The following is a 16454-nucleotide window of genomic DNA, read 5'->3' as shown; positions in this document are numbered from 1 at the left end:
CCTAGGCCCTCGTTGACCCTCAACTTACCCTGGCTAGTGAGTAGGTCAGCAAAATAGTTCTGCAATCTGTAGCCCTTCACAATACATATACGAATCCTTCCACCGTGCGCCGTCACATGGCTAGACCCTCGCTGGCCCTCAACTTACCCTGGCTAGTGAGTAGGTCAGCGAGGCAATGCTACAATCTATATCCCTTCACAATATATAGACGGGTCCATCCCCCTTGCGCCGTCATGTGCCTAGGCCTTCGTTGACCCTCAACTTACCCTGGCTAGTGAGTAGGTCAGCGAAACAGTACTGCAATCTGTAGCCCTTCACAATACATAAACGGATCCTTCCACCATGCGCCGTCACATGCCTTGACCCTCGCTGGCCCTCAACTTAACTGGCTAGTGAGTAGGTCAGCGAGACAGTTCTACAATCTGTAGCCCTTCACAATACATAGACGGGTCCTTCCCCTGTGTGCCATCACGTGCCTAGGCCCTAGTTGACCCTCAACTTACCCTGGCTAGTGAGTAGGTTAGCAAAACAGTGCTACAATCTGTAGCCCTTCACAATACATAGACGGGTCCTTCTCTCGTGCACTGTTACGTGCGAACTGAACCTGATTAGTGAGTAGGTCAACAAGACACTAGTCCCACTACTACAATAAAACAACACAAGGAATGTAAGACAAATGGGTGGGAAAGACAAAGCAAAAAGCTCTTCTTGTTTTCTTCATCAGGAAACTTCGCAGCTACAACTGAAACAACATCACAGCTATGCAGAGATAATCTCCTTCAACGTGGTCAGTAAAGAGAATATCTATGACCGGTATGGAGTAAAGCCAAGAGTGGGTATATATAACGGAAGGGCATGATGAACAAAATGCTGCAGGATCAAAACAAAGTAAATCCACACCAATACAAGAAGTAACCTGTGGACGCAACACACTTGTGGCAGACTGGGATTAAAAGCAAATGTTGTTTTTTTTTAGGAATATTCCTAAATTTAAAGTGGATCTTTTGGGGCTTTATTTTAGAGCATCATTAGATAGAGCTAAAGATTCTGAGCTCAGAAATATATGGTATTCTATAATTTTTCTGAATATTTTCATGCAAAAAACTGATCATGGCGAAAGCTTGTGAGTCCCACTCTCCCCGCCCCCTTTAGATAAAGCCTGCGAGTCCCACTCTCCCCGCCCACTTTAGAGAAAGCCTGTGATTCTCACTCTCTCCGCCCACTTTAGAGAAAGCCTGTGAGTTTCACTGTCCCCGCCCACTTTAAAGAAAGCCTGTGAGTCCCACTCTCCCCACCCCCTTTAGAGAAAGACTTTGAGTCCCACTCTCCCCGCCCACTTTAGAGAAAGCCTGTGATACTCACTCTCCCCGCCCACTTTAGAGAAAGACTGTGAGTCTCACTCTCCCCACCCCTTTTAGAGAAAACCTGTGAGTCCCACTCTCCCTGCTCACTTTAGAGAAAGCCTATGATACTCACTCTCCCTGCCCACTTTAGAGAAAGCCTGTGAGTTCCACTGTCCCCGCCCACTTTAGAGAAAGCCTGTGAGTCCCACTCTCCCTGCCCACTTTAGGGAAAGCCTGTGAGTCCACTCTCCCCACCCACTTTAGAGAAAGCCTGTGAGTCCCACTCTCCCCGCCCACTTTAGAGAAAGCCTGTGAGTCCCACTCTCCCCGCCCACTTTAGAGAAAGCCTGTGAGTCCCACTCTCCCCGCCCACTTTAGAGAAAGCCTGTGATTCTCACTCTCCCTGCCCACTTTAGAGAAAGCCTGTGAGTTCCACTGTCCACGCCCACTTTAGAGAAAGCCTGTGAGTTCCACTGTCCACGCCCACTTTAGAGAAAGCCTGTGAGTTCCATTGTCCATGCCCACTTTAGAGAAAGCCTGTGATTCTCACTCTCCCCGCCCACTTTAGAGAAAGCCTGTGAGTCCCTTTCCCCACCCCCTTTAGAGAAAGCCTGTGAGTCCCACTCTCCCTGCCCACTTTAGAGAAAGCCTGTGAGTTCCACTGCCCCCGCCCACTTTAGAAAAAGCCTGTGAGTCCCACTCTCCCCTCCCCCTTTAGAGAAAGCCTGTGAGTCCCACTCTCCCCACCCCCTTTAGAGAAAGCCTGTCAGTCCCACTCTCCCCACCCCCTTTGAAGAAAGCCTGTGAGTCCCACTCTCCCCACCCACCTTACAGAAAGTTTTCCACTACATTACTACGCTGAAGGTGGACACCGTGGAGAACACACAGAAGACACGACACGTGGTCACAAGTGTTTTATTATCACATATGTTCCCTGTGGACTAATCACAGTTTATGTGTCACTAGAGAGAGGGATATCTATGGCGGGAGGACACTGCAGACCATAACGCCTTCTCCCCACCACCGCTCTATGGGACCTCTGTGGGTCTTATACCATTGGTTGCCCATTAGGTTGCAAAAGACTATAACGGATTAAAACGACCGTGACTAACTTTGATATTGCACATATGCAGATCGGGGATATCATCTGGATGTCAGGTGGAAGACTTAGAAGCAGAGCTGCTTGTTCTCGATTTTTTCATACTTGCAGGTGAAGAAGGATCCTGAGGCTTCACAGGTGCCGGACGCCGGGCAGGACTCCCCCGAGCAGGACACCTTCCCACCCTGACACCGGCACTTAGTGCTGCACGAGGCCTCGCTCCAGAAGTCCTCACCTTCCTTAGCAAACTTTGCTGTTAAAGAAATAATGAAAAGTGGGAGATAAGTAGAGGTAGAATCCAAAAAATGCAACAGCACAACATGTGCGCCATGATAGGTGTGCAAAAAATGCTGAAAAGGAAGCAGCTTCCAAAAATGAAAGTTTGGTCATATATACAATATATATGACTATAAATTGTTGGCACCCTTGAAATTGTTACAAGAAAATCATTGCAGTTACACATTTTGTTTTACTTATTTCCACAAAAAAAGCAACAAAAAAGGCAAATTGGACATAATTTCATACAAAGCCCCAATAAACTGTCAGCAGTGGGGTCCTCCTGGGTCTCCTCCATAGTGTTTCACTTCATTCAGATGTGGACAGATAGTTTGCGCTGAAACCGATGTTCCAGACTCATTGCGGCCTCTTCAGAACTCTCTACGCTTTGTTTCATTCATTTCTGGGGTTTCTTGAATTGTTTGAGGTCATTGTCCTGCTGGAAAACCCTTGACCTAGGCCATACCCCCAGCTTTCTGACACTGGGCTCTAAATGCCACCCAAAATCCTTTGGTAATCTTCAGATTTCATGATGCCTTGTTGTGCACAGTCAAGTCCCCCAGTGCCAGAGGCAGCAAAACAACCCAAAACATCTCTCATCTCCACCATGTGTGACTGTAGGTGCTGTGATCTTTACTTTGTAGTACTCATTCCATTTTCAGTAAACAGTAGAATGTTGAGCTTTACCAAAAAGCTCCATCTTGGTCTCATCTGTCCACAAGATGCTTTCCAAAGAAGGATTTTGGTTACTCATGTACATTTTGGCTTTTTTCTGTTTCTGTATCAGCAGAGGGGTCCTCCTGGGTCTCCTCTATAGTGTTTTTTTTGTCTATGTATCAGCAGTGGTTCTCCTCCATAGCGTTTCATCTCATTCAGATGTGGACTGATAGTTTGCTCTGACACTGATGCCCCTGAGCTGCAGGACAGCTGGAATTTTTTCAACCTTGATTGGGGCCTTTCCACCATCTGGACCATCCTGCATTACAACCTTTCATCAATTTTGTCCATGTCCAGGGAGACTAGCTACAGTGTCATGGGTTTAAACTTCTTGATTATTTTGTGCACCAGGGACAAAGGAACATCAAGATCTCTGGAGATGGACTTGAGACCTTGAGATTGTTGATATTTTTCAACACTTTTTGGTTCTCTTGTCCTCAGACAGTTCTCTTCTCCTCTTTCTGTCCTCCATGCTTAGTGTAGCACACATAGACACACAATGCAAAAAATTGAGTCAACTTCTCCCTTTTTATCTGGATTATAGTGAGATTTTCACATTGCCCAAACTTGTTACTTGCCACAGATGAGTTTGAGTTAGCATTCCATACTTGAAACAAAGTTTTTTACCCACTATTTTGCTCCTCAAGTCCTCAGACCTTTCTCCTCTCCTCTTTCTGTTTTCCATGCTTGGTGTAGCACACACAGACAATGCAAAAATTAAGTCAACTTCTCCCCTTTTTTCCTTATTTCAGGTGTGATTTTCTTATTGCCCACACCTGTTTTTGCCACAGGTGAGCTTTAATGAGTATCACATTTTTGAAACAAAGTTCTTTGCTCACAATTTTGTAAATGTGACAATTTAGTCGTTCCAATTATTTTTTTTTTACTGTTTTTTTTGCATTGTTCGAATACACACACAAATGAAATAAACCTGTGTATAACAACATGTGTAATTGTAATTATTTTGTGGGAGAAATGCATCATTCTCTGGAGTAATTTTAAGGGTGCCAATACTTTTGGCTGGGAATGTGTATGTATTTTTTATTTTTTTTTACTTGTTATCTTGTACCGTGTAATAAATAAGGAAATACCTTGGAAGATACAGCCTCCGGGAACCTTAAAGTCATCTACCTGGAACACCCATCGTCCGGGGTAATTGACATTAGTTGTTTTCTGGATTTTCAGCACCTCGTTAGTTCTGGATCCAGGAATATTGAAGTAATGAGTGTTGTCTCCGCTGTTAAATCCGGCCTGTGAATGGGATACATCTGTATAACTTCCCTCCCGAAAGATTCTAGTGTAAATATCACAGTGCTACAATGTATCTGAGGAAGTTCCAAAAGAAAACACACCTTGCAGCTATCTGCTGCAATACCACAGATCACCAGCAGGTGGCGGTGCTACATAATATTTAGGCTGGTTTTACACACCTGAGCTGGGGTCCCGCCCAGTCCAGTGTCGGGGTCTCCTTTGCTGGCGGTTCCAGTCGTCCACTGGATGTCACCGTAATTTAGGATGGCGATGTAATTGAAGCCGTCACTGGTGAGGACGGCCTGGAACGTGTTCACCTAATAGGGGAAAAGTATGAAAAGAATAATAAAAGTCAATAAAGTTCAAAATTAAGAAAAAAAAAATTTTTTTACAGGTGATACCAGGGGATTTTTCCTATCTGGCTGCATATATATATGTATATATATATATATATATATATATATCTATAGCTGAGTGTATGTATGTGTGTGTGTGTGTGTGTGTGTGTGTATTTCTGTATGTATGTCCGCTAAAGGAATCTGCACCGTCGCATTTACAATAACGAAATTTTGCACAGACACCCCATGTGACTCAGGGAATGCAATAGCCTATGTTTTGAGGGGAAATTTTAACCCCGCGCTTCACAGCTACTCTCCAAAATCCTGCCTCTATTAAAGTGAATGGAAGTGGAAGCTACAAGCTATTAATAGCAACTGTCAGTGGTTGCTATAGGAACAAAATAAACTGTTAGTATAAGAAGCTTATGTGTGAGGTAATAAGATGTCAGTGGGGAGACGGATAGAGAGAGACATAAAGAGACAGAGACAAACAGAGACACAGACAGAGACAGATGGGCAAAGAGACAGACGGGCAAAGAGACAGACCTGGAAAGAGACAGACGGGGAACGAGACAGACGGGGAAAGAGACAGACGGGCAAAGAGACAGACCTGGAAAGAGACAGACGGGGAACGAGACAGACGGGGAACGAGACAGACGGGGAAAGAGACAGACGGGGAAAGAGAAAGCCCTGGAAAGAGACAGCCCTGGAAAGAGACAGATGGGCAAAAAGACAGATGGACAAAGAGACAGACGGGGAAAGAGACAGATGGGCAAAGAGAAAGACGGGAAAAGAGACAGATGAGGAAAGAAACAGACGGGGAAAGAGACAGACGGGGAAAGAGACAGACCTGGAAAGAGACAGACGGGCAAAAAGGCAGATGGGCAAAGAGACATACCTGGAAAGATACAGACCTGGAAAGAGACAGACATGGAAAGAGACAGATGGGGAAAGAGACAGACCTGGAAAGAGACAGCCGTGGAAAGAGAAAGCCTTGGAAAGAGACAGCCCTGGAAAGAGACAGATGGGCAAAGAGACAGACGGACAAAGAGACAGCCCTGGAAAGAGACAGACGGGCAAAGAGACAGACCTGGAAAGAGACAATCCTGGAAACAGACAGACTGGGAAAGAGACAGACCTGGAAAGAAACAGCCCTGGAAAGAGGCAGCTCTGGAAAGAAAAAGCCATGGAAAGAGACAGCCCTGGAAAGAGACGTACGGGCAAAAAGACAGACGGACAAAGAGACAGACGGGCAAAGAGACAGACCTGGAAAGAGACAGACCTGTAAACAGAAGAGGCAGATGGGGAAAGAGACAGACAAAGACAGACGTGGAAAGAGACAGACGGGGAAAGAGAGAGACAGACACACAAATAGAGACAGATACAGAGATGGCGACAGATAGACTGATACAAATACAGAGAGAGAGATAGACACAGACAGACACACAGACAGAGAGACAGTTACTATCCCGGGCAATGCCCGGGTAGTACAGCTAGTATATATATATATATATATTACATATATATATCTGACCTTTTTAGATTTTGAACCATAATAAGGCACTCGATCCCAGGTGGCCACGAATGCCCATGTGGCCTTATAGTGCAGATCTGGAAGGTGCTTCTTCATATCCACAGATATTTTTTGCAGAAGATCAGGGTTTGTGCTTTGCCGGTAGTAGACGGAGCCCCCCAATGCATTGTTCACGTCTCCCCAGAAGGGGGTGACAAATGCTTCTCCATCAGTCAGGGGGAAAGCTTTTGGGGTGTATTGGGAAACTGCCTTGTTAAATGAGATCACTCCATTGTTATTTACCTGCAAAATATTAAAAAAATTATAAACGCAATTGAAGCAGATCAAGTTAACAATTAAGATTGTAGCTGCAATACCACATATCACCAACAGGTGGCAATAACCACAAATAGCGCTTAATAATGTTAAAGCAAAAAAAAATGAAAATCATGGAAGGGGCATGCTTCGATGCAGATTCCAGTGATGGCCTTGAGTGGTTTTTGGATTTTTCCATAATCATTACTTGTCAACTCCCCGTGTTAGGGTCATGCAATTTTTCTTTATAGTTCAGGACGCCCTTCCTCCAGAATAGGCACAAGATTATAGTATGATGATAGCTTTGGACATAGGCACTACCATGTCAATCCAAATTATGTCACTTAGATTTGAGGGCCATTGTCATTTTTTTTTAAAGCACCACTCCAGTGTTTTTATTTTCAAAGCCAGGGTAACTTTTTAAATGTAAGCCCCCCCTTGTTATATACTCACCTTTTAGGGACGCCATTCTAGTCCCACGGCGCCATTGTGTGATTGTAACGTTTTTCTTGCTGGAAATCAGAAGTTACATTGCAAGTTCCCAATACAACTCTATGATAAACTGAATGAGGCCAGAACGTGGCCGGAATAAGGCCAGAACAAGGCTGGAACGAGGCCAGAACGAGGCCAGAGAGGCCAGAATGAGGCTGGAATTAGGGCAAAATGAGGCCGGAATGAGGCCAGAACAAGGTGAGAATGAGGCCAGAGAGGTCAAAATGAGGCCAGAATGAGGCTGGAACTAGGGCGCAATGAGGCCAGAATGAGGTCAGAACGAGGTGTAGTCAGAATGAGGTCAGTACAAGGCCGTAACGAGGTCACTACAAAGGTCAGAACGAGGCTGGAACGAGACCAGAACGAGGCCGGAATGAGGCTAGAACGTGGCCAGAATGAGGCTGGAACTAAGGCGGAATGAGGCCGGAACGAGGCCAGAACAAGGCTAGTACGAGGTCAGAACGAAGCCAGAATGAGGCCAGAATGAGGCTGGAACTAGGGCAAAATGAGGCCAGAACGAGGCCAGAACAAGGCTGGAACAAGGTCAGAACGAGGCTGGAACGAGGTCAGAATGAGGTTAGAACGAGGCTGGAACGAGGTCAGAACGAGGCCAGAATGAGGTCAAAACGAGACTAGAAAGATGTCAGAATGAGGCCAGAATGAGGCCGGAATGAGGTCAGAGAGGCAAAAATGAGTCTGGAACTAGGGCAAAATGAGGCCGGAACGGGGCCAGAACAAGGCTGGAATGAGGTCAGAATGAGGCTGGAACTAGGGCAGAATGAGGCCAGAATGAGGTCAGAACGAGGCGTGGTCAGAACAAGGTCAGAATGAGGCCAGAATGAGATCAGAACGAGGCTGGAACGAGGTCAGAACGAGGTTGGAATGAGATCAGAATGAGGTGGGAACGAGGTCAGTACAAGGTCAGAACAAGGCTGGAATGAGGTGAAAACGAGGCTGGAATTAGGTGAGAACGAGGCCGGAACGAGACCATAACCAGGCCGGAATGAGGCTAGAACGTGGACAGAATGAGGCCAGAATGAGGCTGTAACTAGGGCAGAATGAGGCCGGAACGAGGTCAGAACGAGGCCAGAATGAGGTCAGAATAAGACCAGAATGAGATCACAGTGAGCCAAGAACGAGGTCAGAATGAGGCTGGATTGAGGTCAAAACGAGGCCGTAACAAGGTCACAACGAGACGGAAATGAGGCTAGAATGAGGCTAGAACAATGCCAGAACAAGGCTGGAACAAGGTCAGAACGAGGCTGGAATGAGGTCAGTACAAGGTCAGAACAAGGCTGGAACGAGACCAGAACGTGGCCAGAACAAGGCTAGAACGAGGTCAAAACGAGGCTGGAACGAGGTCAGAACAAAGCCAGAAAGAGGTCAGAATGAGGCTGGAACAAGGTCAGAACAAGGCCGGAACGAGGACAGAGCGAGGCTTTCATAGACCTGTATCAAGTTGTGACCGTTGACGCGCTTCATGAAATGCTGGAGCTGTCGTCAGGTCACAAATCGCAAGAAACTGACGAGACCGGCGGCGATAGAAGATGAATCCGCCGGGAGGTGATTATAAGACGGGGTGCAGGGGACTTGCATTTGAAGCACCACTCCAGCGGAGCAATAAAAAAAATGCTGGAGTGCTGCTTTAACGACAATCATTGATGATTGATGATACAATTCTTCTGCAGTCACTAAACAGACCATGGAGATAATAAAACAATAAAAAGTTCTTACATAGAGAGATTTGTATTTTTTGCCAAAAAATGTGAATTCAGTGGAAAGTTTCACTTCACCGGATGCTCCGTCATCTAGACGAGGGGTCGCCTTGTCCCCCTGAGGAAGGCCATAAGGGTAGAGAACCTCACCTAGATCATGGGGGAAAAAACATTAAGTGACCCTACAGTGTGTATGGAGGTGTGAAGACCTCCCCGATCTGCAAGTCACAGCTCTATGCATTTAAAGGGTTATTCCCAAAATCACAATGTGAGTTTATAATAATGCACATATATATTTATTTATAGGCGCCAATATAAACCATTTTTAATTGTGCCCCATTTTGCACATATCACCCCCTAAGGTTGTCCCTCCAGGCTTTATTTACCCTCCAGTTGCCATTGGATCCAACCTGATGTAGTTTGATTGCTCCTGGTTGATCATACCCAGAGAAGTATCTCTCTCAGCTGACATTGTGCAATGTATTGCAGGATGGGACGTAAAGAAAAGATATACAGCAGGATGGTGCTGTATATAGAAGTGCTAAGAGGAGTAAAGTACTGTGGGAGAAGGTTGTACATATAGGAGAAGAGCAAAGTGCTGCAGGATAAGCTGCATACATGGGGCTTAGAGGAGAATATACTGCAAAATGGGACTGAAAGGAAATATATGTTGCAGGATGGGGCTGCATATAGAGGGGCTAAGAGGAGTGAAGTACAGAAAGGGGGGCTGAGAGGAGAAATGTACTACAGGATAGACTGCATACGAGTGGCTGAGAGCTCCGATGTACTGTAGGATAGGGCTGAATGGAAAGATATGTTGCAGGATGGGGCTCCATATAGAGGGGCTAAGAGGAGTGAAGTACAGAAAGGGGTCTGAGAGGAGAAATGTACTACAGGATAGACTGCATACGAGTGGCTGAGAGCTCCGATGTACTGTAGGATAGGGCTGAATGGAAAGATATGTTGCAGGATGGGGCTGCATATAGAGGGGCTAAGAGGAGTGAAGTACAGAAAGGGGGGCTGAGAGGAGAAATGTACTACAGGATAGACTGCATACGAGTGGCTGAGAGCTCTGATGTACTGTATGATAGGGCTGAATGGAAAGATATGTTGCAAGATGGGGCTGCATATAGAGGGGCTAAGAGGAGTGAAGTACAGAAAGGGGTCTGAGAGGAGAAATGTACTACAGGATAGACTGCATACGAGTGGCTGAGAGCTCTGATGTACTGTAGGATAGGGCTGAATGGAAAGATATGTTGCAGGATGGGGCTGCATATAGAGGGGCTAAGAGGAGTGAAGTACAGAAAGGGGGTCTGAGAGGAGAAATGTACTACAGGATAGACTGCATACGAGTGGCTGAGAGCTCCGATGTACTGTAGGATAGGGCTGAAAGGAAAGATATGCTGCAGGATGGGGCTGTGTATAGAGGAGCTAAATCAGTGAAGTACTGCAGGAGAGGGCTATACATACATGAGAGGATCAAACTACTGCAGCATAGGCTGCATACATGGGGCTTAGAGAAGAAATATACTGCAGAATGGACTGAAAGGAAAGATATGTTGCAGGATGGGGGTGCATATAGAGGGGTTAATAGGAGTGAACTACAGAAGGAGGGGGCTGTATATACATGAGAGGAGAAATATACTACAGGATAGATTGCATACAGGTGGCTGAGAGGATCGATGAACTGTTATATGGACCTGAAAGAAAAGAAATGCTACAGGATGGGGCTATATATAGAGGAGCTAAGAAGGGGGAAGAACTGCAGGAGGGGGCTGTATATAGAGGGGCTGACCAGAGTGCTGTACATCATGAGGGGGCTGAATATACTTGACAGGATTAATGTGCTGTAGAGTGTGATGCATACAGATGCCTGGGATGAAATATATATATATATATATATATATATATATATATATATATATATATATATACATACAGTCATATGAAAAAGTTTGGGCACCCCTATTAATGTTAACCTTTTTTGTTTATAACAATTTGGGTTTTTGCTATTTCAGTTTCATATATCTAATAACTGATGGACTGAGTATTATTTCTGGATTGAAATGAGGTTTATTGTACTAACAGAAAATGTGCAATCCGCATTTAAACAAAATTTTTACTGACTTTCTAAACCACTAGATTGGTTTTGTAACCTCATTGAGCTTTGAACTTCATAGGCAGGTGTATCCAATCATGAGAAAAGGTATTTAAGGTGGCCACTTGCAAGTTGTTCTCCTATTTGAAGCTCCTATGAAGAGTGGCATCATGGGCTCCTCAAAACAACTCTCAAATGATCTGAAAACAAAGATTATTCAGCATAGTTGTTCAGGAGAAGGTACAAAAAGTTGTCTCAGAGATTTAAACTGTCAGTTTCCACTGTGAGGAGCATAGTAAGGAAATGGAAGAACACAGGTACAGTTCTTGTTAAGCCCAGAAGTGGCAGGCCAAGAAAAATATCAGAAAGGCAGAGAAGAAGAATGGTGAGAACAGTCAAGGACAATCCACAGACCACCTCCAAAGACCTGCAGCATCATCTTGCTGCAGATGGTGTCAATGTGCATCGGTCAACAATACAGCGCATGTTGCACAAGGAGAAGCTGTATGGGAGAGTGATGGGAAAGAAGCCATTTCTGCAAGCACGCCACAAACAGAGTCGCCGGAGGTATGCAAAAGCACATTTGGACAAGTCAGTTACATTTTGGAAGAAGGTCCTGTGGACTGATGAAACAAAGATTGAGTTGTTTGGTCATACAAAAAGGTGTTATGCATGGAGGCAAAAAAACACGGCATGCCAAGAAAAGCACTTACTACCCACAGTAATATTTGGTGGAGGTTCCATCATGCTTTGGGGCTATGTGGCCAATGCCGGCACCGGGAATCTTGTTAAAGTTGAGGTTCGCATGGATTCAACTCAGTATCAGCAGATTCTTGACAATAATGTGCAAGAATCAGTGACGAAGTTGAAGTTACGCAGGGGATGGATATTTCAGCAAGACAATGATCCAAAACACCGCTCCAAATCTACTCAGGCATTCATGCAGAGGAACAATTACAATGTTCTGTAATGGCCATCCCAGTCCCCAGACCTGAATATCATTGAGCATCTGTGGGATGATGTGAAGCGGCTGTCCATGCTCGGCGACCATCAAACTTAACTGACCTGGAATTGTTTTGTAACCAGGAATGGTCAAATCTACCTTCATCCAGGATCCAGGAACTCACTAAAAGCTACAGGAAGCGACTAGAGGCTGTGATTTCTGCAAAAGGAGGATCTACAAAATATTAATGTCACTTTTATGTTGAGGTGCCCATACTTTTGCACCAGTCAAATTTTATTTAAATGCAGATTGCACATTTCCTATTAGTACAATAAACTTTCAATCCAGAAATATTCCTCAGTCCATCAGTTATTAGATATATGAAACTGAAATAGCAAAAACCCAAATTGTTATAAAGAAAAAAGTTCACATTAATAGGGGTGCCCAAACTTTTTCATATGACATATATATATATATGTATATATATATATATATATACAGTCATATGAAAAAGTTTGTATATGTTTGTATACTTTATATATATATATATATATATATATATATATATATATTAGGATGGGGCTCTGTGTAGAGGGGGCTGAGAAGAGAGATGTGCAGCTGGATATGGCTCTGTAGGAGAAACACTTCATTTTCTGGAACAATTTTAAAGGAGCCAACACTTTTGGCCATGATTGTAGAATGCAGTATGGGCTATAAACAGGCTCTGAAATGACTCATTGTTTCCTGCTGCTGAGAGATCAGTGATGTCAAACTGCAAATGCTGCCGTAATGATGCATTTGGTAGAGGATTGTCTTCGGACATATGCATCAATAGAGCAGTATTCACATTACTGGTCTGTCAGCAGAACGAAACAAACACATTTCTACACTGCCATTGGGGAGAAATGCAGGAGTATTGCCCTTTGGTAGAACCAGCTAATGATGTAAAACCACACAGGCAGCTTATATGGATATAGGTGGCACAAAATAGAATCCGCCATGCAGGGTACTGTACATTAGCAGAGAATATACAGAAGCTCAAGGTGAATTCTACACTTAGATTCGCTTGATGGTAATTCAGAGAGATGGGAGCAGTCAGGAGAACACAGGATAGGGGGGGGGGGGGTCTGCAGCACTGAGGAGAAGCAGGTGCTGCTGAGTTTTGTAATATTGTCAACTCTGTGAAGCTGGATGTAAAAAAGGGAGGATAGATATAATAATGACACAAGTACAAGAATGTTTACGCTGGGTTAACTCTATATACTAACAATAAGTATGTATTTACAAATAATGCGACTGTGCGAATAATCCTTTAAAATATGTCTAAGTCTGAATACTTGCTTAACAAGCTTCTACTATTTCTCCCAGATCATTTTTTGATGCTTTACCAGGATTCTTCTGTAGACTGTTAATCTTGACCAGATGACTCAGGGTTTTTTTTTTTTAATTTTTTTTTATTTTTATTCCTTTGGCATTTTTATCAATTATCACAAAATCACATAAATTTAATTAAAAATTGGTGTAAAAAAAAAAAAATCTTACTTGATGTTGCTGATCCGTGCGGACACACTGAGATCAAAACTGCACAAAAACAATAAAACATTTTTTTTTTCATTTTTATTGGTGTTTTTTTAATTTATTTTTATTTTTTTTTGCACTTACCCAGCAGCATTAATTTAGTTGCTTGTAGCACGCCCTCCATATTGGCTGAGTGTTCTCTGAAATACTGATGAAGATATTATCCTTTTAAGGATGAGCAATTTTTAGTTTTTATACTTTAGTTTTGTCATCACCTTCTCAAAAGCATCATATCTTATTTTTTTTTACGTCAAAGTAGAAATGTAAAAGTATTTTTTTGGAGGACAAGTAGTGGTTTTGAATTGCACCTTTTATTTTAATATATAATTTAAATTTTTAGCTCCTGAGCCTGATATAACACAGCTCCTGAGCTTGATATAACACAGCTCCTGAGCTTGATATAACACAGCTCCTGAGCCTCATATAACACAGCTCCTGAGCCTGATATAACACCACTCCTGAGCCTGATATAACACAGCTACTGAACCTGATATAACATAGCTTCTGAGCCTGATATAACACCACTCCAGATCCTCATATAACACTGCTCCTGAGGCTGATATAACACGGCTCCTGAGCCTCATATAACACAGCTCCTGAGCTTGATATAACACAGGTCCTGAGCCTCATATAACACAGCTCCTGAGCCTGATATAACACAGCTCCTGAGCCTGATATAACACAGCTTCTGAGCCTGATATAACACAGCTCCAGATCCTGATATAACACTGCTCCTGAGGCTGGTATAACACGGCTCCTGAGCCTGATATAACACTGCTCCTGAGGCTGATATAACACGGCTCCTGAGCCTGACAAAACACAGCTCCTGAGCCTGATATAACACCACTCCTGAGCCTGATATAACACAGCTCCTGAGCCTGATATAACACCACTCCTGAGCCTGATATAACACAGCTCCTGAGCCTGATATAACATAACTTCTGAGCCTGATATAACACGGCTCCTTAGCCTGATATAACACGACTCCTAAGCTTGATATAACACGGCTCCTGAGCCTGATATAACATGGCTCCTGAGCCTGATATAACACCGCTCCTGAGGCTGATATAACACCGCTCCTCAGCCTCATATAACACGGCTCCTGAGCCTGATATAACACAGCTCCTGAGCCTCATATAACACAGCTCCTGAGCCTGATATAACACAGCTCCTGAGCCTGATATAACACAGCTTCTGAGCCTGATATAACACAGCTCCTGAGCCTGGTATAACACTGCTCCTGAGGCTGATATAACACAGCTCCTGAGCCTGATATAACACAGCTCCTGAGCCTGATATAACACAGCTACTGAGCCTGATATAACACAGCTTCTGAGCCTGATATAACACAGCTCCAGATCCTGATATAACACTGCTCCTGAGGCTGATATAACACTGCTCCTGAGCCTGATATAACACAGCTTCTGAGCCTGATATAACACAGCTCCTGAGCTTGATATAATGTAGCTTCTGAGCCTGATATAACACCACTCCTGAGCCTGATATAACACAGCTACTGAGCCTGATATAACACGGCTCCTGAGCCTGATATAACACAGCTTCTGAGCCTGATATAACACAGCTCCAGATCCTGATATTACACTGCTCCTGAGGCTGATATAACACCGCTCCTGAGTCTGATATAACACAGCTTCTGAGCTTGATATAACACAGCTCCTGAGCCTCATATAACACCACTCCTGAGCCTGATATAACACGGCTCCTGAGCCTGATATAACACGGCTCCTGAGCCTGATATAACACGGCTCCTGAGCCTGATATAACACTGCTCCTTAGCCTGATATAACACGACTCCTAAGCCTGATATAACACGGCTCCTGAGCCTGATATAACATGGCTCCTGAGCCTGAAATAACACACCTCCTGAGCCTGATATAACACAGCTCCTGAGCCTGATATAACACCACTCCTGAGCCTGATATAACACCGCTCCTGAGGCTGATATAACACCGCTCCTGAGCCTCATATAACACGGCTCCTGAGCCTGATATAACACAGCTCTTGAGCCTCATATAACACAGCTCCTGAGCCGGATATAACACAGCTCCTGAGCCTGATATAACACAGCTTCTGAGCCTGATATAACACAGCTCCTGAGCCTGGTATAACACTGCTCCTGAGGCTGATATAACACAGCTCCTGAGCCTGATATAACACAGCTCCTGAGCCTGGTATAACACAGCTTCTGAGCCTGATATAACACAGCTCCAGATCCTGATATAACACTGCTCCTGAGTCTGATATAACACCGCTCCTGAGCCTGATATCAGAGAACAATAGAGAAGGGGTTTTATGCCGCGCTGTTCATCAGGAAGGAGGACAAAGAGATGGTCAATGTTCCTTTATTGTAGCTTGTTGTCTACGCGTTTCAGGAGCTCTGCTCCCTTCATCAGGACATACAGTACAAAAAAAACATATCTGCAGTTGATCCTAGGATCCCAGCATATATACAACCCAGAAAAAAGAAAAAAATGTCAAGCCACACCCCCAAAATAAAAAAATTGGCGGGTAGGAATGACGCATGTAACAGCACACACATTTACATGTATAAAAGGCAAAGAAAAGAGGGGAAAACAATAGATAATGGTATAAAAATATGTTATAAAATATTCATGCAAAAAAATGTTTTATTATCCACAATTAAAAAATTCTAAAAATCAGGACTCATGGGTTAAAAAACAAGTGTCTGTTTTACTTTGTTTTGGAACCAGCAGTTTTTAACCCCGCGTGTTCCAATTTACCAATCAATTTTGAC

At 44.0% G+C, this 16454-nt stretch overlaps 1 protein-coding gene across 1 annotated transcript; it reads right to left on the bottom strand.

Annotated features, from left to right (window-relative positions):
• Window positions 1-2248: 2248 nt before the first annotated feature.
• LOC142256351 (alpha-tectorin-like) lies at window positions 2249-13823 on the bottom strand. The gene is made up of 7 exons (XM_075327984.1): window positions 13763-13823; window positions 13643-13681; window positions 9079-9209; window positions 6559-6840; window positions 4866-5003; window positions 4527-4686; window positions 2249-2695 (listed from the first exon to the last, which is right to left on the bottom strand). The coding sequence occupies exons 1-7, from the start codon at window positions 13800-13802 to the stop codon at window positions 2511-2513; spliced, it is 975 nt and encodes a 324-aa protein (XP_075184099.1). The 5' UTR covers window positions 13803-13823; the 3' UTR covers window positions 2249-2510.
• Window positions 13824-16454: the final 2631 nt, after the last annotated feature.

The sequence above is a fragment of the Anomaloglossus baeobatrachus genome, chromosome 11, assembly GCF_048569485.1.
Source record: "Anomaloglossus baeobatrachus isolate aAnoBae1 chromosome 11, aAnoBae1.hap1, whole genome shotgun sequence".
In the NCBI taxonomy this organism is placed as follows: domain Eukaryota; kingdom Metazoa; phylum Chordata; class Amphibia; order Anura; family Aromobatidae; genus Anomaloglossus; species Anomaloglossus baeobatrachus.
The sequence above is the reverse complement of the archived record's forward strand: the minus strand, read 5'-3'. Positions and strand labels throughout refer to the sequence as shown.